The sequence below is a fragment of the Raphanus sativus genome, chromosome 4 (assembly GCF_000801105.2).
Source record: "Raphanus sativus cultivar WK10039 chromosome 4, ASM80110v3, whole genome shotgun sequence".
NCBI lineage: Eukaryota > Viridiplantae > Streptophyta > Magnoliopsida > Brassicales > Brassicaceae > Raphanus > Raphanus sativus.
This window is the reverse complement of record NC_079514.1, coordinates 44875439-44900663: the sequence shown is the minus strand read 5'-3', so window position 1 is coordinate 44900663 and position 25225 is coordinate 44875439. Positions and strand designations below refer to the sequence as shown.

The following is a 25225-nucleotide window of genomic DNA, read 5'->3' as shown; positions in this document are numbered from 1 at the left end:
TTTTACCAAACTAAAACTTTCAAACTTTTCTTTAATCTTTTAGAAATTAAAACACACAAAATTTATATCAATTTATCATTTTTGTCTCATTAATTTCTCACTAATTCATCTTGTATTGCATGTTTTTATTACATGGTTCTCATCTTATACTCTTTTAAAGGTAGATCTAAAAATCTTGGACATGTATTTTGTGTGTTCTGGGAACTCTTCTCGAAAGTCTTCTAACATATAATGCGCTAGAAGATTTCCTAGAAAATCTTGAAGTTATTGAAGTTATTAATACAATTTCGTTGCCGAAAGTACTTGACATTATTGAAGTTATTAATACAATTTAAATAGCAAACACAATAACACAAAAAACTAATCAAATTTACTATAACTAAGGGAAGAGACTTCCCAAGAAAAACTACTGAAATTCACAAAAGATCAAAAATTACATAAGTTCAAACATATCACACTTTCAATAGAAGTCTTTTCGGAAGACTTCCATTCTCAGAAGACTTAAATTTCAAGCGAAAACTTAAAATATAAACGGAAAATTAAAATTTAAGCGAAAAATTCAAAAGTGTAAGTGAAAACTGATATTTTAAATTTCATGAAAGTTAAATAGTATATTTTATGATCTAATAAGACACATTAAACCATGTGAACTGATATTTTTGAAGTTATTTAACACTTTTGAAAGTTTAAAAATATATCTTAAAGTTGAAAATACAAGTTTTACAAAACTAACGTAGAAGACTTCTCAAAAGTCTTCTCTCATTAGCTAGAAATATTAATAAGCATGAATGTTGGTAATCTTGTAATTTTCACTATTTAAGTTATGAATTTTATTCAAGAGTCTCAATATCGACTAATATACATGAATTAACAAGAAAATATTTTTTTTTTAAATTTAATTTAGAGAAAATGAAAGATTATTACACATTGACTTAGAAGACTTTCGTGGAAGTCTTATGCTAGAATACTTCTAGGAAGTCTTCCATATAAGTCAATTTTGCAATTGAAAATTTACAAAGAAATACTTCGAGAGAAGTCTACTCTACATTAGACTTCTTTGGAGAGTAGACATCTTTGGAAGTTTTTCTTTCTAAATATTGGTTTACTTTTGTTTTTGAAAATATCTCAAAAATACCAAAGAATATTTCCAGGGAAGTCTTTAGGATAAACAAGTTGGTTTTGCAATTGACTAAATTGTGTCAGAAATTTGAATTTCTCTAGATGACTTACAAGGAAGTCTTTCGAACACTCGGAGGAAGTCTTTTCACTTTCGTTGAAAGTCGTCTCAGGTTACTTTTGCAATCTAAAAATAAAACTTAAATGTTTAATTTTAATTAGAAGACTTTCATGCAAGTCTTCCGATTGAAGACTTACACGGAAGTCTTCTGTGATAACCAATGGTTTGATCAGAATCTCGGTATAAAATTCTGGAAGACTTGCGTCGGAAAACTTACATAGAAGTCGTCTAACTAAATATTAAAATTTTATTTTTCAATTGCAAAAGTAATCTGAGACGTCTTTCACCGATAGTAAGAAGACTTCCACCGACAATTTAGAAGACTTCCAACGACAGTTGAGAGGTCTTCTAGAGAAAGACAAATAAAAACACAATTCGGTCAATTGAAGAAACTAACATGTCTATCCAAGAAGACTCTCTCTGGTATTTTCAAGATTTATTTCTTAACAAAGTAAAGTCAATTCCATCTGCATTGACTAGAAGACTTTTCAGAAAACTTATACGGGAAGTCTCTTCTGGGCGAACAGATCTGAAAAAAAAGTTTCAATTCATACTTTCAACTAGTGAGATAACTTGCTTAACTTCTCCAAGCACACATAATTTTGACACGAAAGGGATCCACTTTTAATAACCAAGAATCATGAGCTTGAATGGCTATATGAATCTTAAAAAGTTGGATTTTTTGATGAATATAGAGAGAAAATGAAAGAGATATTGTTTTAATGCATAAGAAATTAGATAAGAGGAGTAAAAATCGATTTTAGGAGCATTAAAAGCTTCAATTTCGGTATTCATGGTAATTGTTGTATTCATGGCATAGCAATATTGTAAATAATTGATGAATATGAGGATGATAGAGTAAAATAATTATTTAGGTAAAAAAAGTAATGACATTTTCGTGAATAATCTAAACTTTAGAGTCAGTAGAAAAAATGAAAATTCTAAAAAAGTCATGAGCTAATTTTGTGTTTGACTTTGAATTTTGAATATATTTTTTTCAAAAAGCACTATAATTAGTTAGTAATGTATAGAAATAATTTCTTCTTTTTCCATAGATAAAAATTAAAGAATTACCTAATATAGATAAAATATACATGACAAATGATTCTGGATAATAAAGTTTTGATAATAATTTGTGTATTCTCTATCATTTTTTGTTTTATATTATTACTATAAATTTAATAATCGCACTAGAAAATTTATATTTTTATGTATATTTTATATTTTAATTTTTAAAAATAAATAAATTGTTGAAATCTCACAAATAATTTTTTTTAGTAATAAATGATCATAAAACCATATGAGTATGAAACTTCATTCAATAAAATATTATATATCTGTTTTAGTAATATTTAAATTTAATTATATATCACACAAAATAATTATAAATAATTGTTTGGATTTATTTATCTAAAATAATTGTAAATAAATAATAATATTTTTTGTTTATATGCTAGCTAGTAGCAATTTAATTATATACGTAACATTAAAAAAAATAGTTACTAAATTACTAATACTTTAATATTATTATTATTTCATCATCAGTTATTTAATATATATTTATTATTTCACTATATCTAAAATCGTAAATAAATAATAGACCGTATAAAACGTGTATATCCCAGAAAAAGGAAATTATTAAACAAAACAAAAAGGTAATTTCCTTTTTCCATAGAAGGTTTAAGGATTGAGAACCTAAATGAGGTCATGTCTCTCTATAAACAAAATAAAACGAAAGAGAACCTCTCTCACGATTCCTCTATTGTCTTCTTCAGTCGCTCTTCTTTCGTTTTCTCTCGAATTCTCAGTTCTATTTCTCTAAAAAAAATATATCAATGGAGACTAAAACAACAAGTGACCAACAGAAACTGATTTCATCATTCATCGAGATGGATGGTGGCCAAACAGAGGAAACCGCCATAGAGTTCTTGGAGGCGTCAAACTGGAACGTTGAAGAAGCCATGCACCTCTTTCGCATCCATATATATATTCATGAGCAATTAGAGAATGATTATCCGAAACACATCCCTCTAATTCCATTACCTCTGATTAGGGATGCTCTCTCCCCCGTCTATCAAGCTCCGGTCGATGTATCTCCTAAAGAGGTCTGTTACTCGAAACCAGAACCGTCCGATTCGACATATGTTGTTGGATCAGATTCGACGAGGTTGCCTCCTAGTAAACTTCTTTTCAAAGGTTCGTTTGAAGAGGCAAAATCAACTTCTTCCAGGAAGGATCTATGGTTGCTAGTGAATCTCCAATCCACGACCAAATTTGCTTCTCACACACTCAACCGAGATTTATGGTCAAACAGCGTTGTTTCTAAAGCCATCGAGTCTAACTTCATCTTGTTGCAAGTGTATGATGATACCATGGAAGGAAAGAAGATCTGTACTTTTTACAAGATCGAATCTGCTCCTCCTGTGGTGCTCCTCATCGACCCCATCACTGGTCTGCAGATGCGTTCGTGGAGCGGGGTGATTGACGCACATAGTTTTGTCGAGGATTTGATGAAATACATGGATAGTGGGCCCCATGAACAGATTGCTTCTCTGACAAGCAACAAGCGCATGAAAACAGAGAAGATTTGTTTTGAAAGCAACAAGACTAGTGACGATCACATCGTGGCCCCTTCTAGGGGCGAAAAATATGAAGAAGTAAAGGAGGAGGAGACTTGTTTGGAGTTTCCAACAATGATAGAAGAGCCTAAAGGAGACTGCTAATTAGCTCGATCATCATATTCTTTTTCTTACTTCGTAAAATAATAACGTAGCAATTCTATTTTGTGTAAGATCATATAGAATATGATTAAACAAAGATTGCTATATGCCATTTTATTTTTAGATGCTGCAATTTTTTTGTCTATATACAGGTGTTTTTCTGGGTTTATTTCAATTGTGCTTTTGAGGGGGTTATTGGTTTATCCCAATGAACTTTGGTTTATGGTTTTAGTTATCATACTGATTTGTTTTTCCTCTTTTCTCAACAGTACCATTTTCTAAGCATGATTAACACTAACAAGTACTAATAATAGTCTGCACAAGGAGGGTCTGCTCGTTGAAACTTCCGATCTTGATGGACATGTGTTAGCTTCAAGGAATCGAGAGCAGAGAGAGTTTGTTACATCGAAATGTAAATCTTATTCTCATTAAGTTTCTGTTACAATGCACAATGCCTTTATATAGAGGCTTGGTTAAACCGGAATAAGCAAAACCAATTAACACATTGAACAGATATTGAACTTATACTCTAATAGCCCCTCTCAAGATGGCGACGAAATCGAAAGTAAAACAATTGGTTTATGGTCCACCATCTTGAAGTGTAAGAATTTAGGAGTGGAAAAATATTGACGCCTCATCACATATGGTTTGTGATTCTTCTCCAAATATAACCACAAGGCTTTAGAAGATTTTTTCTGAGAATATAATACATAAAAGGGATCGATTAATTGGCCTAAGATCTAATATCACTCCTTTCCACATATAATCACCATGAATCCATGCATGTTCACTTGCAAGTACGACGACATCAGTATTACCAAGAGGATTAACTAGTTTATTCTCACATATCCAACTTCAAATAGGATAAATAAAGTTGCATCTCTCGTTACCAAATCTGGAAATTTTATCCATCAAACTTGTAGAAAATATTTCCATCTGAAATATTACACAACTCATAATCCATTGTCTTGGTAATTGTTTGCCCTACAAAATTGTTATGATTATTCTGCAAGAGCAACATTTTTTTAAAAAAATAGTATCATCATACGGATATTACAGAAACACAAGCAAGTAAACAAATGAATGGCATTGTTTCAAAGAAATTCAATAATATAGAGCAAGAATAGTATACCGACATATGTTTAAGGACTGATTTTATTTATGAAAAGAAGTCATTTTTAATATATATATATATATATATATAGTAATTATCAGAGGTAAAAGCTTCCATTAGAAGATACAAATAAAGAGGTTTAACATAATTTTGACAAAGCGTATATAACAAAATTTGAGTGTATATGAGATATTAGTGGTTATAATATTTATTGCAAGATCTTCATTCCTTTTATGTGTGACAGATATGGGTCGTATAGAAAATCAAATTTTATAGGCGGTTACAGAAACAATATCATTTTTTAGAAAACTATTTTTATAGGTTGGGAAAATTGTTAAATTCCTATAGAAAGTAAATATTCCCTTTTATAGTGGGAATCATTTATAGATAAGAAATTATTTCGATAACTACGTTAAATGCTAAAATTAAACTATATGATTATACTGTTTGTTAGATAAGAAAAACAAGTTTTTAGTTGTGGTTATAATTTTTTTAGCAATTTAATATGAAACTACTTTTACTGGTTGATTACAAATTTTGTATGTGTGAGAGTGGTATGAGAGTTTTACTGGCTAGCTCAATCAAAACCAAAGCATCAAAGGGTATCTTAAATTGAACTAACCCTTACACTTAATAAATTGATTGTGTAACATTGTTATAGTTGAGTTGAGAAACATTTTACACAGATAATATTAAGATCAATGGCCATTACAAGTATATGAATGAGTTGTAAAGGTAATATATATATAAAAAACACATCATATTTGACAAGTTACTTTTTATGATAAATAAAATAAGAGCAGCAAAACAATTATTACTAGAACAATACATGAAAATAATAAGGTGTCATATATGAATCCGAGTACACTACTTTGTAAAGATGAAAAAATATTATATATTTTCAATCTTCGGGTAAGTCTTCAGAAATGACGTGATATGTTTTTCCATGAATTTTGAAAACATATGGACCAAGAAATTTCTTTCTCACATCCTTAATCATTTCATTCTTACTCTTTTGGAAAATATCTGCTTGATGATCAGTTAGCTTAATATTTGCTTGACCCACATAGTATTATTAGGAGTTTTTCTACGTCATGCGCAAATATAAATTTTTTTATTTTATATATATATATATATATAATTTCTAATTTTTAGTTTTTATATTTTAATTATATTAGTTAAAAAAACAAAAACCATAACGTAATTTTTAGTTTGATTTATTCAAATTTACTTTCATATTTTAATTTTATTTTGTTTAAATTTAATAAAAATAATTGAAATTTTATAAAGTTATTTTTATTCATATTATATTTTATTTAGTTACTTTTATTTTAAATATGTGTATTTGTAAATATACAAATTAGTTCTAATAAATATATACATTAAATATAAATAACATATATAAGTTGATAAAATAGATGATTATAACTATGCTTATTTCAATAATAAAAATATGATTCATAAATTGATTTAAAAATTATATACTCGAAACTATTATTTATCTATATAAATATATTATTTCAATGGATATAGAAAATTTATTAGTTATTTTCATATTTCTATAATCTTACCAAAATGAATATTTATAGAGAAAAATATTTTTGATATAAAATTTATTAGTTATTACCATATTATGAAACTTTGCCAAAAATATAAATCTTACCATATAGAAAATAGTCATTATCATATTTAAAATCTTACCAAAAATATAAATCTTAATATAGAAAATTTTACATGTCATATTATATTGATGTCATGTCATTTTTTTGAGCCATGTCATTATTTATTATTGAAAATAAATGTAGTGATAACAGTGGCGGAGGGAGATGGAGAGGAAGGGTGGCAGCTGTCCACCATGAAATATGTATTTTTATGCATTTTCTTTGATTATTCATAATTTTTATGGTTTACATGGTAAAATTTCTATGATTGCCTCCTATAAATTAAGTTCAAATTTTAGACTGCCCCCTGTAAAACTCAAGTCTGGCTCCGCCACTGAATGATGACACATGTACAAATCACTTCGCAAATAATGTATAGGAGATATATTCTTCTGCATTAGATAACTTATACATTAATATAAGAATTTTGTTATACAAATTTGAAAATAACAAATTAGGAAACTAAATACGTAAAATACGACAATCAATAAAATGATGATAGATCAATATTAAGGGAAATACATTCATAGACAAGAGTAATTGTCCATTGGCTTCTCACTCGTTTCATAATCGATGTAGTTAAGTTTCATGTGCATTAATGAGGAATCATTAGTGCATGAATGATAGAATACAATAGTCGAGGGAATTGGATAATATTAAAGATAAATATAGTCATCATTGTGAAATATTAAAGATATATAGAGAGAGGATTAGTGATTAGTGTATGTCACCATTGTGAAATCGCTGAATCATCATTATAAAATAGTTAACCAATCAACTTATAAGGATTTCACTATACTATTACTACATGTTCCAAATAATAGTATGATTACTAAAACCAAATATGAAATTCTTTTTACTTATTATTAAAAATAAATTTATCATTTAAAATAATAATGTAGATCTCAAATAAGTATAGATTTCAATATCTTAACAAAATCTAGGGTATACAGGCTTAAATAGTTCTAAGAAAAATTACAAAGTTACTCTAAAAAGGAAAATATATTTATAAGTAAAAGGGGAAAGGAATTTCCTATTTTGCTGACCAAATCAGCTAAGAAAAAGGAACAAAACCAAAGAGATGCTGTGTCTCTATATAAAGAACCAAAACGTCAGAGAAATCTTTTCTTGAGAATTGGCTTTGTCAGAGAAATTTATTCAACTCTTTCACGCTTTGTCTCTGTCTTGTTGTTCTTCAAGAGAAAAAGAAAAGAAAAACTCTTTTTACGTTCTCTCTAAGGGAAAACCATCAAGACCGAAACAATGAGAGATGATCAGCAGAAACTGATCTCATCATTCATGGAGATTGCTATTGGTCAAAACATAGAAACCGCAATACAATTCCTAGTGGCAACGAGCTGGAACCTTGAAGAAGCTATTAACCTCTTTCTCACCCACAGTCAGAATCAACCTCTGTGTCAACAAAACGCAACAGAACAGTATTGGAGTGATTATCAAGAAGAAGAAAAACATATCCCTCCTCCTTTACCTTCAGTTAGGGATACCCTCTATGACTATTATACTTCTTCCATTAATCAAACTCCGGTCCAAGTATGTCCTGAGAAGATCTGGGACGCGGAATCAGAACCGTCAGATTCGGACACTTCTGTTGAACCAGATTCGAAACCAGAACCCTCAGAAGAGTCTAGGAGCTTGTCTTCTTTGTACCGTGCTCCTCTGAAACTTCTTTTCCAAGGTACGTTTGAAGAAGCAAAGTCAGCTTCTTCTACACAGAACCTATGGCTGCTAGTCAATCTCCAGTCCACGACCGAGTTTGCTTCTCACATGCTAAACCGAGATTTATGGGCTAACGAAGTCGTTTCTCAAGCCATCGAGTCTAGCTTCATGTTATCTCAAGTCTATGATGATACCACCCAAGGACAGAAAATCTCTAGTTTCTACCGCATCGAATCTTCTCCTCCTGTGGTGCTTCTCATCGATCCCATCACTGGTCAGAAGATGCGTTCTTGGAGCGGCGTGATCGAACCTCATGGTTTTGTGGAGGATTTGATGAAGTACATGGATGATGGTCCTCATGAATACATGGCTTCTCTACCAAGAAACAAACGTCTTTGCTCTGAAAGCAGCCAGATTGGGATGCCCAAACTTGCAGAGTCTTTAGAAGAAACAAAGGAGGGTGAGACTTGTTGTTCAAGCAACCAGACTATCAGTCACATTGTGGCACCGTCTTGGGGGCCCGAATTTGAAAAGTCTGCAGAAGTGAAGAAGCAGGATGAGACTTGTTTAAGGTATCCAGATTTAACAGAAGAGCCAAAGGGAGAGTGTGATAAAAGCGTTGTGTGCAGTGTCTGTGTTAGGTTTCCAGATGGGAGAAGAAAGCAGAGGAAGTTTTTCAAGACCGAACCTATTCAGCTTCTCTGGGCTTTTTGTTATTCTCAGATGCTGGAGTCTGAGAAAAAGGCGTTTAAGCTAGTACAAGCGATCCCTGGTGCTTCCAAGACTCTGGAGTACGGAGATAACGCAACTTTCGACCAATCTGGCCTCGCAAACTCAATGATCTCTGTTACTTGGGAGTAAAGATTCACTTACTACAATTAATTTTTTTCATATGTAAATTTTGATTGATTAAGAAATACACTGACAAGGTGAAAGATGATTAATGCATACATGATAGCAAACGTTTTAGTAATTTAAGAAACATTGTTTGACGGCTAATACATATTTTCTTCACGTTTATTTATCTAATCATCAAAATGATTAGTTGATTTTAGTTTACAGGCTTACAGCTTAATCCAAATTGTCTCTTTTGCTATATTGATATTACGTCATTTGTAACCTCAGCTCCTCATCCAAGTCTGTTCTATAAATCAGACAAGACTCTGACCAAACGCAGGGCCGGCTTAGGTATAGGGGCGGCGTGGTTCCGGGGCCCAACTATTTTTCTGCACAAATAGTATTAAAATGGGGTCCAGTTATTAAAAAAAAAAAATTTAAAGGCCCAAATTTCTAAAATTATCTGTAAATACATGTTAAAGAAAAATTTTAAAATATTTTGCCCAAGGGTCCATCAACTCTTTGAGCCGGCGCTGAGGTAAAAGTGAGTGAATCAACTACCGTGATGTTCTGACGATAATCTACGGTAGCTAATCATGTTAGAAATTTAAAAACACAATACTAGTTTATAGAAAGAATAAACAAACATATAAACTAGTTTATAGAAAGAAAAAAAATGAATAAACAAACATCTTCAGGGATAGACATATAGTTTTGTGTAATATCTATAGGAAAAAACAAGAATAATTCCGTTTGTTTGTAATCTGATTGGTTCTGCTGCTTTATAATCCAATAACAAGAACCAAAACGTAATCGAACCAGAATCCGATTTTACTATAATCAAACCAAACCGAATTAGTTGTTTTAAAAGTAGAGATGTAACATCATCATCATCTACAATTTTTCCTTTTATCAAAAAAAAGTAGATGTAACATATTAGGATATATATTCCATAATTATCTAGGATTTACAAAAATCTAATATTCCCTTTCTCTTTGTGTTAAGAGTTTAACCTAATTCTTTGCAATATAAATATTTGGCCTTGTTATCAACAAAAGGTTCTATCTAAAGATATACGCAGTAATTATCACAAACCGTTCCTGATGATGGATGCTCCACATGATTCTCACGGAGAAGGAGAAGAAGAGACTCTCTGTGATGCTCCCGTTCCTGAAAAGATCTTTGACTCGGAATCAGAATCGTCAGATTCGGACTCTGTTGAATCAGCAGATTCAATGACATTCGATGAGACTCAAACAACCAGTGATTACCAACAGAAACTGATCTCATCATTCACCGAGATAGCTGTAGGTCAAACCACGGAAACAGCCATGCAGTTCTTAGAGACGACAAATTGGAACCTCGAAAAAGCCATTAATCTCTTTTTGGTTGGATCATATACGACCAAGTTACCTCCTCTGGAATTTCTTTTCGAGGGTTCGTTTGATGATGCAAAATCAACAGCTTCACAGAGGAATCTATGGTTGCTAGTGAATCTCCAATCCACGAAAGACCATGCTTGTCATTCACTTAACCTAGATTTATGGTCAAACGAAGTCGTTTCTCAAGCCATTGAGCCCAGCTTCATCTTATGGCAAGTCTACGATGTTACCACACAAGGACAGAAGATCTCAACTTTCTACAAGATCGGGTCTGCTCGTCCCGTGGTGCTCCTCGTTGATCCCATTACTGGTTTTAAGATGCGTTCGTGGAGCGGGGTGATTGACGCTCATAGTTTTGTCCAGGATTTGATGGACTATATGTCTTCTGGTCCTCGCGAACACATTGCTTCTCTGACAAGAAAAAAGCTCATTAAAACAGAGATGCTTTGTAATGAAAGCAACCAGGCTAGAGATCACATGGTTGAGTCGGAGGCTTGTTCTTCAAGCAACCACATTGATCGTGTTGTGGCGGAGACTAACTGTGATGATATCGTCGAAACAGTTGAGACCAAGACTTTACCCATACATGAGGAGGAGGAGAATTGTTTAGAGTTTCCAGTATTGACAGAAGAGCCAAAAGGAGACTGTGATCGAAGCCTTGTGTGCAGTCTATGCGTTCGGTTTCCAGATGGGAGAAGAAAGCAGAGGAAGTTTCTCAAAAGCGAACCTATTCAGCTTCTCTGGTCTTTCTGTTATTCTCAGTCCGAGAAGAAGGCTTTTAAGTTGGTACAAGCGATTCCTGGTGCTTCAAAGACTCTTGACTACGGAGCTAACGCCACGTTCGAACAATCTGGGCTCGCAAACTCGATGATCTCGGTTGCTTGGGAGTGAAGATTTGGAGTTTAGTCCCGAAGTATTAGTTCTTTTTTTTCTTCTTCTTATATCTTGATTTTAATAGTTTGTTCCTTCAGTTAGTAGTGTCAATGAGACCTCTTCATCTAAATAGTTTTTATAAACCCGACAACACTAGTATGATATTATGATCCAACTGTGAGAAAGTGGTCTTGAATAACGTTTGAAACTAAACATGGATCGACCACTGTGGTGTTTAAATAATCTTGTTAGAAATCTTGCAAATGTTCGCATATCGAAATTGAAAGGAGAGATTAGAAGAAGCGCTTGTGGAAAACGTGGTCTTTTTGGAAATGTCCTCAAGGAACTGTAGTCTGTAGCATTAATGGTTTTTTTTTTTTGAAAAAACATTAATGGCATTAACGGGGGCTTGCAACATCATCAGAATCTATCGAGTTCACGCAAGAGGTAGATAGTTCAACACCATGTTCAAACATTAAAAATGTCTCTAGTTTTTTTTCTCTTTGCTAAAATTTGGAAAAATGTCTTTAGTTTAAAATACAAAACGCATATATGTTAATAAAATTTGCAGAAGTCTACGTCTTTACCATTGACAACAAAAAAAAATAGGTATACTTACAAAGAAGTATATGTAAAAAGGGTTGGTTTTGTAGATTGACCGAATTTTTGACTTTTGATAGTAGACTTCCTTTGAAGTGTACAACCAGTACTAGTCTGCTATGGAAGTTTACAAAAGGTTTGACCAAAACTTTGACACATGTTAAAAAAACTCTTGGGTCCGCCACAGCAAAATGATGAACACGTCACCTCCAGGATGAATCACTTTATCCGAGCATCTCAAGGCTTAGGAAACATGAAATTTGACCTTAACTCTCACATAATCCTTGTGACTTTTCCGAATAAAAAGCCACTTCAATGCTTTGTCTTGCGAATTCTCCCAATGCTGTTCTTGTGTTGTATAATGGTCGACCGGAACATTATGCATTTGAACTCACAAGTCGATATATTGCAAGTAACCCGCAGCGGTTTATACACCAATCTTTTGGTCTTTGAAGACTATAGATTGAAAGAGTGAACTCCTCTACTAAGGCTATCCACTAAGTTGTGTTCATGTTTAAAGATGAACTGAAATATTTCCTTTGATAGAGAAACTCCCTTCAATATGTCATAAAGCTATCATTTTATTGATATATCTAGAATCAACTCATACATTTTCTGAACCTGAGAATTGATCACTTAACCTACCAAGCTTGCTGAATTTTTTGCTGTTATGTAGAACTCAGGGAGGTCTGGTAACTTTAAAGGCTGCTCTCTTCTTCTTCTTCCACTGGCATCTTCAGTAGAGCATTGTCTAAACTGAGAGACATAAATACTATTTAACACTCAGATTTTCTCCCAAAAGAACAATGAGAACACCAATTTTTATTATCGTAACTTGAAAGATAGGAACAGTTCAAACCAAAAACCATAGAAAGTGGTTAATATTAGGTATATAAAGCTTTAAAAGATGTAGAAAGTGGGTGGGATTTGCTAAAAATCCAAACCAAAATTTCTTCTTAACTTTCAGCCACAGACTATGATTAAGAAACAAAGTTGGGGGAGGGGGGGGGGAGAGAGAAAAAGCAAAGCTTTCGATGTTTGGCAGATCTTTCTTACTTCATATCACATAAAACTTTTCTATGTCAACATTTATATCACACATTTCCAAACTCTGGTTTGTATATCTTAGTTAGTAATTATCTCTGGAATAGCCAACTATCTTGTAGGATAGTTGTCTATAGGATACACGATTGTATGTTCGAAGTAGGATAACTAACATGTTCTATATCCAGTAGTAGTTCGACCCATAAAAGCTGAATGTACCGATGGAAATATATATGTTGCAAAGCAAAACTACATATATTTTAAAATCGGTTCAAGGCCTAAACTAGATAATGAAACTTAGCTTTAATAATTTTAATAATTTTGGTAAATTATATTTGTTATTGAAATTATCCGGATATTTTTATCTAAAACATCCAAAATAAGCCGGACTATCCATGATTTATATCTGAATTATTTGATATTTTACCAAAAATATCCGTTATTTAACCCGAACTATCCGAAATAACTGAACCAAAACTGGAACCAAATGATAATTGACTTTTTCGGGTATCTTCTAGTTCCAAGTTTTAGTATCCAAAGCAAACAAACCTGAAACTACCTGAACCAAACCTAACCGAAAATGAGACAAGTAGTAAATAGATTCTCTAACCTCCTACTTGAACTACTCGATTCCAGAAATATCCGAACCAAACCGAACCGATATCCAAAATTCTCAGGCCTAAGACATACATAGAAAATAAATAAATTTGAATTCATATAAACCAGTAGTCCCACTTAAATTATCAGACAAGCCAAAAAAATACTTCTATACAATTATTTATGAAGTGGTTTTACTTGTCAGTTTCTCCATAGTATTAAGTGATTTTGCTTATTTTCATTGCTTATTGTTTATTTGTTATATTTTCATAATTTTAGGTAGTTTTCTTATTTTTTATATTTTTATTAATTTTATTTTTGTCTATTTGTCATATTGGTTCCGTTCGGGTATTTTGGGTTTCAGATAGTTCAGGTAGGGGGTTAGAGTATCTATTTACTACTTGACATATTCTAGGTTTGGTTCAGATGGTAAAAGTAGGAACCGGAAAATACCCCAAAAAAAATTGGTTCTCATTTGGTTTCGGTTCGGGTAGTTCAGATAGTTCGGGTAAAATATCCGTTATTTAGGATAAACTATCAAATGATTAGGAATATTTAGATAAAAAATGGATTGTTTTCAGATTACTTTGGATATTTCAGATGAAACTATATGGATACTTTCAGATACTTTCGGGTAGTTTGGATATTTTATAATAATTTAGCTATCTTCAAATATTTTTGGATTCTTTTAATAAATTTTTAAGTTATAAATATATATAAGTTATGTTATATGTATATATAATTAATTTAAATATCCGGATACCGGTTTGGTTTTTGGTTCGGTTTCGGTTTGGTTCAGTTATTTTGGATATATAAATATAGAAACCATTAAGGTATTTGAGGGTTCTCGGTTTGGGTATTTCGGTTCGGTTCTTAGTTCGGGTATTTCGGTTCGATTCTTTGGTCCCGTTTTTTTTTCAGGCCTAATAGATTCTCTACTGAGAAAAAATCGTTAAGGCGAGCTCAAGCGATAATATCTTCCCTTCAAAACTCGAGCCACTAGTGGATCTGGATTTTGGACTAATCGTCACAGTTATTTTTCTAGTAGAGCTAGGTTAAACTCATGAATCAGACAGAAGCCAATTCCTCTTTCTTCTCTAGGTAAACAAAGTTTTTTTCTCATTTTTCCCAATGAATTCCTCACTGATCAGGCGGGTTTGAGCTCCACCAGAATTGTCGAATGGCACTGGTAAGAGTTTCACATATCTTAGCGGAAGCAGAAAAGTAGACATAACATACGTCAGAAGACCAAGCATAATAGATTTAATTAGGACCTCCTTTTAAGAGCCATATACACGTCCATTCATTAACTTTGTGCAATAGTTTATCTTTCAGGAAAGCAAATAGTTTACAATTGAAATCACTAATATCTTCAGGAATCCATAGGTATGTCACTGTTCCTCCTTCGTTTTGGATCCCAAGTATGTTTTTAATTTGTTGTCTTATATTTCCGTGAACCCTCTTACCAAAGAGTAAGGAGGATTTGTCAAAGTTGATGCATTGGCCTGATGCTTTACCATATTTCCTGCCTACTTTTATTACTTCTCCACATTCAAAGGATTCCGTCTTACCGATGAAAAGGTTATCATCAGCAAAGAGAAGGTGGGATATCGAGGGACACGCGCGTGTGACATGCATCGCTGTTATCTTCGCTTGATTCTCTGCATGATTAAAAATGCTAACGAACGCTTCTGTGCATAGAATAAAAATGAAAAAAGACAAAGAATCTCCTTATCATAGACCTCTTTCTGGAAATATGTTTCCTCTTGGTTAGGCATTCATAAGTACCTTTTATTTCACTAAAGTAATACAGTATATAATCCAGTCAACCTACATTGCCAAAAATCCCATTTTTATCCTATCGTACGTTTTACTTATATATGTTTTACTGGCTAATCTGTTGTTTCTTTCACTTGGCTTTGTCCTCAATACGTAAAATATTTTTTATGCAACCATGATATCATCTGAAATCTATCTTTTAGCCATAAAGGTTGATTGGAATTTAAAAACTCAACTATGAAGAATCTTCTTTAGCCTCTAGTATAAGATCTTAAAGATTAACTTGTAACATACTTTGCATAAACCTATGGGATGGAATTAAGACATCTATGGGGGCTTAGTTGTTTTTGAGATGAGATAGATATTAGTATCATTTAGACCATTTGAAAACTCAATAGCAAAGTAATTGTAAAGACGGTGTATCAATTAAAAAAAGGGGGTGTATCTAAAGAGAAAAAATAATATTATTCACACAATTTAAATACGAAACAAAATTTCATTTCAACTATACATGAAATTACCGTTTTTAGTCATGTGCTAACATACATTGCATATGCACATGGTCTTACTTTTTCTTATTACTAAATTTTATACTCACGCTACGCGTGAGTTTTTATTAATAGTTAAGTTAAACTTTTACAATAATTTTAAAATCTTGAAATATAATGAATTTATTAATTTTTATTCTTGTTAAAAATAAATTAAATATAATGTGTTATTTTGTATTTATGTTTGTTTGTAATATTGTACTCCTAAAATAAATAACTTTATATATTTCTCTTTTTTGTATTCATAAATGTATAAAATGTGTATTTATATTATTTATGTTCTTTGTAAAGTTTACTGAAATTTTAAAATAAATTACTTACAAATTTCTTTGTATCTTTTTCATCTATTTTATAAAACTTGTTATCTAAATGATCATCAAGCAATTTATGTTAAAAACTTATGAGAAGTCACCAAATAGTTTTCTTTGGTTTCAGTGAATTCTTTAGATTAGCATCTATGAGTTCTTAAATTGTAGTTGATTCATCTTTTTGTCAAAAATAATATAAAAGTGTTGATTATTGATGAGTAAACCATATGTTGTTCATTCTGAATGATTATTTTTTTTTATCGCTGAAAGCAATAAAATAAATGGCTGGCTATACTGTTTTATTTGTTTTGGAAATTTCTGTAATCTATTATTAATTTAGTTATTTATAATTGGTACTAATGCTTAAAAATAAATACTAAATTATAGGTTCATATTCTTCTAAAAGATTACAACCTTTGCAATTTTGATCATATTTATCTTTCTATATTTATCTATTTTGTATATTTTGACATGCTTGAGTACATATTGTTTTATTCAACTCTTTTGATCATATTTATCTTTCTATATTTATCTGTTTTTTATATTTTTGACATACTTGAGTACATATTGTTTTATTTAACTCTTTTAAAGCTAAACAGTTAGACCAATTATCAATTTTTTTTAATTTTAATTTTAATTTATTTTATTTATAAATTTAATTATTATTTTTCATTTTGTAAGACATTTTGTTCTTTTTATTTGGTCAATGAAGCTTCTTGTACTGATTTTTCGAAGAATTATCTTATCCGATTATTTTATTTTTGATGTTTTTATTTGCTAATTTAGTATTTATTAATTATTATTTGTATAACATATAGTAAAGGAAAAACTATGGATACACTACTTCTTCTTTTGTTGAACTTTTTTTTGTAATTATATAATGAGTTAGCATATATATGAAGATATGTTTTTCGTATAGTTTTCTGGTTTTCCTATTTACCTTTTCTTTACATATTTTATTTCTTTGTATATACATGGTTCTTCAAAAGTTTCAAATTTTCTAAAATTATTATATTTAAAGATAGATCATTATATTTTGTGTTGATTAAGCATTTTAAATTGTTAGTATATATATATAATGATTAAGCATTTAAAATAGTTAGTATATAATATAACGAAATATTCATTTTAATTGTTCACTTAATGTATATGATAATTTTCCAAATATATATCATATATATCAACTCAGTTTTTAAAGATTTATTCTATTAATTAACCCTTTTATGTGCATATCCGTTTTATTTTAAATATATATTTTAAGGAATCTTCACATTTTTATAAATTGAACTAGGAGTTTTCCTGCGCCATACGCATATATAAAAAAATTTATAAATAAATTTATATAAATAAATTTTTAATTTTCAGTATTTAAATTTAAATTTTATTAGTTAAAAAATAAAATCATAATGTAATTTTTCTAATTTGATTTATTCAATTTTATTTTAACTTTTTAGTTTTATTATATTCAAATTGTAATAATTAAAATTTAAATTTTATAATTTACTTTATTCATATTATACTTTATTTAGTTACTTTTATTTTAAATATGTGTAATTGTAAATATATAAATTAGTTCTAATAAATATATGCATTAACATAAATAACATATATAAGTTGATAAATATAACATATATAAGTTGTTAAATATAAAATTATAATTATTATTTATATATATAATTATATTGTTTTAATATATATATAGAAAAGTTATTAGGTATTACCATATTTCTTAAATATTTCTTAAATCTTACCAAAATGGATACTTCTAGAATATTTTTGATACAAATTTTTTTAGTTATTACTATTTACGAAACTTTACAAAAATACAAATACATATATACAAAATAGTAATTACCATATTTAAGAAATCTTATCAAAAACATTAATTTTAATATAGAAAATTTTACATATCACAATTAAATCGATGTCATGTCATATTTCTTTTAAGTCATGTCATCATTTTTTTCGTAGACTTATTTTGGTGATGACATGTATCAAAAGCACTTCACAAATAATGTCTAGTGGATACATATCAAGTTAATTAAATTTTAATCGTATTTTATTTTTTAATTTTTATAATTTTTAATTTTATTTAAAAATGTTTTGGCAATATTGACACTTTTACAAATAGTAAATTAATTTTTTTATTAACTGTATATTTAATTGAACATAGTTAATGTATATAACTACATAATTTAATATTTATGTTAATTTTCAAAATATAAATTATACATATCAACTCAATTTTAGTGATTTTTATTTGGCAACACCTTTATAGGTTCATATCTATCAATACAATTAAAACAGCATACATTTTTTTGACATCCTCTTTATTTTGCTTAGTATTTACAGCAATGCCATTCGCTTTTTATTAAAAAAAAACAAATGGAAAATATTTTATAACAATTAACAAGCTATCGAATAACTAATTGAGGTATAATAGGAAACTAATGGACCCACCTCATTCACCATCGCGAACCCATCACACTTTTTCTTTGTTTTTATGATTTATCCTTTTTGTTTCTTGCTTATTATTGTACCAGTAAAACAAAGAAAAAAAAAGAAAACCTTCGATTTGATTTCGATAAATATGTGTTGGATGATATAATATATTTAGATATGTGCTTTCGGTTTTCGCTTCGTTTCCTGATTGTATTTTTGGCTTTCAATTTGATTTCGATTCGGTTGTAACTTTTGATTTCGGTTGAAGATATATAAAAACCGTTCGGTTAGTTATTAATTTGAGTGTGGTTTGAATTTTAGTTATTTATTTTTTCTTGTTTGGTTAAGTCACAATGTTCAAAAATTCCAAAAAATACCATGGTATATAGTTTACATAAAATATTATCTATACCACGATTTTAGTAAATGGTTTATACCATACACCGTGGTATTTTTTGGAATTTTTGAATATTGTGACTTAACCAAACCAAAAAATAAATAACTAAAATTCAAACCATACTCAAATTAATAACTAACCGAACGATTTTTATATATCTTGAATCGAAAATAAAAAGCTACAACCGAGTCAAAATCAAATGAAAGCCAAAAATACAACCTGGAAATGAAACGAAAACCGAACGTACATATCTAAACATATTATTTAATAAAATAACATGTTAACAAATCAATAAAATTTAACTCCGCGCTTTCAAAGCGCGGGTAGTATCCTAGTTTAATTTTAAAAGAGATATTCTATAGGAATCTTCACATTTTTAAAAAATTTCTACATATCAATCTAATTAATTTTTAATATTTTTATTTTGTTAGTTTACTTAATTTCATGTTCTTTTATTTTCTAGAACAAAATTGGCAATATTGACACTTTCATAAATAGTAAGTTTAAATGTTGATGTGTCATATTGTTATTATTTGTTTAAATACTAGGTTGACACCCCTTAAAAATTCTTATATTTTAAGATATATTATCATATTTTAAGATATAGTTGATTAATCTTTTCAAATTTAAGTGTATATATAATTAAATATAATATATTGTATATTTTTGTTAGTTAATTGTATATTAAATTTCAAATATTAAGTATATATAATAATTAAAAATTAGTTTTCCATTTTCACTAAATGTTTATATTATTTTTTCAGTTATACATAATAGATATTAACTAAAATTTTAAGGATTTTAAATTTTTTAATTTACCTTTTATGTAGATTTCTATTTTATTTTAAAGAATAATTTATAGGAATATTGATTTTTTTATAAATAGTATACATATCAATTTAATTAATTTATAATATTTTTTAATTTTATTTCAAAAGATAAATTTGCTTAATATTCAAAAATTTGGTTATTAAAATTGTAACGAAGTTTATATTGAATTTACAATAATTAACACATATATAATTAAATATTTAGTTTACATTTTACATTTAATGTTTATGTTAAATTTTCAAATATATATAAGATATATCAACTCAATTTTAATGATTTTTTATTTGTAATTTACTGTTTGATGTTGATTTCTGTTTTGATTTTAAAGGATATATTTTATAGGAATCTTTACATTTCTATAAATTGGATATATATCAAGTAAATTAATTTTGAGACGGTCTGCGTGAAAAGAGCTTGCACATGGGATCACGATTACTTTGAGACGGTCTGCGCGAAAAGGAAACAAATCTAAACAAACTTTCCTTTTCCATATATTTTAAACAGAAAAGGAAATAAAAACAAGTTTTCTCTTTCAAGATTTCTATATAAACAGACACAAGCTCTACAACCTGTTGATATCTCTCACAACAGCAACAATGGGGATACCGTTTTCGAGCACAAACCGAGTGATAACAGATAGGTCGCCGCTTTACGAAGAAATCAATCTCTTCCTCAACAACGAAACCCCTCAAACACTTTCCACGAATCCTATCGAACAACAACATGAAGATCAACTAATCTCTTCTTTTCTCGAAGTCGCTGTCGGCGAGACTGTACAAACCGCAAAAAGGTTCTTGGAGACAACGAACTGGAATATAGAAGAATCCATTAATTTGTTTCTCCTCGACAAGAACTATATGGAACCGTCCATGTATAATGAAGATCATGTCGCGAAGCAAAATAACGAGTCAACGACGTTCGATGATGGAGAATCAAATTCGACATTGTCTTCCATGTATCGTCCTCCTGTAGACTTGCTTTTCGATGGTCGTACGTTGGAAGAAGCGAAATCAACTTCTTGTACGGAGAATCTATGGTTGCTAGTGAATCTCCAATCCAAAACAGAGTTTGCTTCTCACACGCTCAATCGTGATTTATGGTCCAACGACACCGTTTCAGAAGCTGTTATGTCCAGCTTCCTCTTGTGGCAGGTCTATGATAATACAATCGAAGGGGATAAGATCTCGAACTACTACAAAATCGACTCTCCTCCACCTGTGGTGCTTGTAATCGATCCCGTCACTGGTCAGAAGATGCGTATGTGGAGCGGTGTGATTGAAGCTCAGAGTTTTGTGGAGGACTTGTCGTGGTTTTTGGAGGCTGGTCCTCATGAGCACATTGCTTCTCTGATAAGGAAAAGACACCCTGAAACGGAGGAGGATCACACTTGTTCCACAAGCAACAACACTGATCATGTTCTGGCTCCTTCTTGGGGCGAAGAGTGTGAAAACAGAGAGACTTGGTCTCCAAGCAACAGCAATGCTAACATGATTGCTTCTTCTTGGGGGCCAAGATTTGAAGAGCCTGAAGAAGTAGAGAAGGAAGAGAATGGGTTTGACAACAAGGAGACTTGGTCTCCAAGAAACAGCAATGATAACATCATTGATTCTTCTTGGGGGCCAAGATTTGAAGAGTCTGAAGAAGTAGAGGAGGAAGAGAATGGGTTTGACAACAATGAGACTCGGTCTCCAAGCAACAACAATGATAACACCATTGCTTCTTCTTGGGGGGCAAGATTTGAAGAGCCTGAAGAAGTAGAGGAGGAAGAGAATTGGTTTGAGTTCCAGGATTTAACAGAAGAGCCAAAAGTAGATTGTGATAAAAGCGTTGTGTGCAGTGTCTGTGTTCGGTTTCTAGATGGGAGAAGAAGGCAGAGAAGGTTTCTCAAGAGCGAACCTGTTCAGCTTCTCTGGTCTTTCTGTTATTCTCACATGGAAGGATTTGAGAGAAAGGCATTTAAACTGGTACAGGCGATTCCTGGTGCTCCCAAGACTCTTGATTATGGAGTTAATGCGACTTTTGAGGAATCTGGACTCGCTAATTCAATGATCTCGGTTGCTTGGGAGTGAAGATTTCGAGTTTTAGTTTAACCTTTACCTTAAAAGTTAAAAGACAGAAATGGATTGTGAGTTTGGTTCAAGCGTATTGCTGTTCTTTTCTTGTTCTTAATTCATTGTAATGAATCCATCAATCACCGTTCTAGTAAATTCCAGTTTCTTCTTTTTTCTAAACGGGTCAAATTTGGATAACATTGTTTTTAACTTACGATCTGTACAACATAGACCACCCTTCCAAATCAGTTAACATGCTAATTTCTGGTTCTTGAAATCTCAAATAAACTGTAGTGAATCAATAACCTTTCTAGTACAATTCCAATTTCTTATTATAGGGGTCAACTCGAATTACAAGTTCAAACTTAAGATTTGTACTACTATATCACCCTTCCAAATCACTTAACATACTAATTTCTGGTTCTTGAAATCTCAAGTGAACTGTAAAATTTCCCTTTGATCATACCAGTTCTTAATTGCTAATTTCTATGTTCTAATACTAAGGCCTCGATGAAGTTTACCAGTTCTCAATTACGATTTCTAGACGCTTGACGATGAAGTTTTGTACTGGTTTCAAGTTAATATAATTCATTTTGAAGTATTGTACTGGTTTCAAGTTAATATATATCATTCATTCTGATTGTAAAAAAAAAAGAATATATATATATATATATATATTTTTTTTTTTTGATCGAACCAACATTGCATTACTAGAAAGGGTTCTAAGCCCCTGAAATAGAGTTTGTTACAGACATACTTAAGGCTAACTTTGCCACAGAATCAGCCTCTGAATTGAAATTAAAATGTAATTAGATATTTAACTATTATCTGATTTTCCCGTGTTTATGCACGGATGTAAATATTTTTAAAATATATATTATAATTGCTGATTATTTTTTTTTACTTTCAATTTAAATAATTATATGTATAATTTAATAATATTATAGTTATGGATTAGACATGTGATTTTATATATGTAACATCTGGTCGGTTTAGTTATATTAATATGAGTGCATTACTATTTAAGGCACTTCTTTGAATTTTTGACACTAGACACGTTGTGCTTGAAGAACACATTCACGAAATCCAAGAAAATTTTGAGACGAAACTATCCTTCTGTCCACTAAAAAAAAGAACTGCAATAGATTAGTAGTTAAGTTGACTAGTTAAGAGTTAATTTTTTTTTGTGAAAAAATTATTATGATAAATGTATAGAAAGAAATGTTTTTTAAACCACCGGATATGGAAAGAGAAACTAGATCGTAAAGTTTGGTTTATTAGAATTTTTTAATGTTATTATTATCAGTTCCCTTCTTTATATTTATGTAATTATTTTGATATATTAAAGTATATAAGCAAATAAATTGGATATAATAAATTATCACTTTTTGTTTCCAACATTTTAAGATCTATTTTAGTATATTTTAGCAATTGAATATAAAAAACATATCACCACAATTTTCTTTTTAGATAAATTGTTTGTGAACAAGTAAAATGTGAACATATATGTTGTGGATACATGAAAATATGTCATAGACACAATAAATATAAAAAAATAGAGTTGATTATTCCAACAAACACAATTTTCTTTTTTTTGTTAACACTTTTAGACACTTGCCGGTTGAGAGGCACTTTCTCCCTCTCACCCCCTAGTGTTTTGACATAACTATTCTTTTGCTGTGATTAAGACTTTGAAGAGATGAGCTAGTTTTACTAATATAATATTCTGCCAGCTTTCCCCCACCCACTCACTTTCTTTTCTTCTTCCTTATATTTTTTTGAGCCATTAGATATAAGGAGTGCAAGTAGATCGTATGGTCAGAGTTACTTGAACTTTTCTAATACTACTTTATCAATCTCATTTATTTCTTTATGTGATTATTTTAACATATTTAAAATATATAAATAAATAAATTTGTTATCATAAATTATGTCTTTTTGTTCTCTACACTGTAAGATCCATTTTGGTATATTTTTGCAATTTGAATATGAAAGAAATTGTGGACATGGACACCGTAAATGTATACAAAAATTGTACATGACTTAGTGTTCATTTGAGAAATGTGGTTTCATATTAACTAAATTAACCAAGATTGTATTTTGAGTCTTTGAACCTTGACAAAAGACAATATGTCTATGAGTTACCGTGTTGAAGCGAGTCTCTCTGATATGCATATGTGTATACGTGTTTGTGGATGCTGAAAATGGTTGTCGTTTGTGGATATGGACAAAAGTTCACTGTTGCCATTTGTGGATGTGGATAACTGATAAAATATCAAGAAACTATAGTCGCCAAGTTAAGAATTGACATACCCAACTAATAGAAGGTCTACAAACTGTTTCATTGAGTCAAAACATTTTCTAAATCCAATCAACTAAACAAAATGTTCAATAAACAGATGAGACCAATTTTATTAATCATGAGGAAGGGTTTATAGTCACAGTCACAAACAAGAGTTTACATCATCCTTAAAATCTCTAATAGACACACCACAAAACATAATCACTAAATATAATAGACACGAGAGCTTGTCGTCATCTTTTCCACAACGGAGGTCGAATCTGCTCGTCGTCACGTCCTCTCCAAACCAGATAGAAAAAAGTGTTGTGGACAGACAAGGTGTGGACGTCAGATTTGTCGAAAAATAAAAACAAAGAGATTGTGGATGTGGATGATCGTGATCAGTTCTGGCCATCAGTTTCACCAGCATACCTAAAATCAATTTGAAAATGATTTTCCAATTCCAAATCACTAATTTCCAAGCCCTCGCAAATCAACATCTTTCAAGCTCTAATCTCAATCAGATAACTAAGAGGCAAATCACATCTGATTTTTTGTCCCTTCAACTCGGATCTGAAACAAAAATCAGATAAATAATTGTTACAACAATGAGATCCAATCACACAACAACGAGAGTTCGATGTCGTCCTTTTCCACTGGTAGAAATGCTAACCTGATGCGGTCTGCGGTGGTTCTGGTTCCTGAGTCGCACGGGATTTCTTCTTCGTCTTCGACTGAGACGCCGTTGATTTGGGGGAAAAAACCCTAGAATTGAAAAGAGAAATCGCACGGGACTCGGTTGCAAAAAAACCAAAAATTGAAGCACTATATAAGAAAGCAACAAAA

The 25225-nt window shown here is 30.6% G+C and overlaps 4 protein-coding genes across 4 annotated transcripts; all 4 read left to right on the top strand.

The window, feature by feature from the left end:
* Nucleotides 1-2865: 2865 nt before the first annotated feature.
* On the top strand, nucleotides 2866-4184 carry LOC108852740 (putative plant UBX domain-containing protein 14). Its single transcript, XM_018626230.2, has one exon. The coding sequence runs from the start codon at nucleotides 3073-3075 to the stop codon at nucleotides 3958-3960; it is 888 nt and encodes a 295-aa protein (XP_018481732.1). The 5' UTR covers nucleotides 2866-3072; the 3' UTR covers nucleotides 3961-4184.
* A 3693-nt stretch (nucleotides 4185-7877) lies between these two features.
* LOC108852739 (putative plant UBX domain-containing protein 14) lies at nucleotides 7878-9469 on the top strand. Its single transcript, XM_057006708.1, has one exon. It carries the CDS (start codon nucleotides 7996-7998, stop codon nucleotides 9268-9270), a length of 1275 nt encoding a protein of 424 aa, XP_056862688.1. The 5' UTR covers nucleotides 7878-7995; the 3' UTR covers nucleotides 9271-9469.
* An 801-nt stretch (nucleotides 9470-10270) lies between these two features.
* On the top strand, nucleotides 10271-11646 carry LOC108852293 (putative plant UBX domain-containing protein 15). Its single transcript, XM_018625795.2, has one exon. It carries the CDS (start codon nucleotides 10350-10352, stop codon nucleotides 11517-11519), a length of 1170 nt encoding a protein of 389 aa, XP_018481297.1. The 5' UTR covers nucleotides 10271-10349; the 3' UTR covers nucleotides 11520-11646.
* Nucleotides 11647-20588: 8942 nt separating this feature from the next.
* Nucleotides 20589-22238, top strand: LOC108852292 (plant UBX domain-containing protein 16-like). Its single transcript, XM_018625794.2, has one exon. It carries the CDS (start codon nucleotides 20644-20646, stop codon nucleotides 22114-22116), a length of 1473 nt encoding a protein of 490 aa, XP_018481296.1. The 5' UTR covers nucleotides 20589-20643; the 3' UTR covers nucleotides 22117-22238.
* The last annotated feature ends 2987 nt before the right edge of the window (nucleotides 22239-25225 follow it).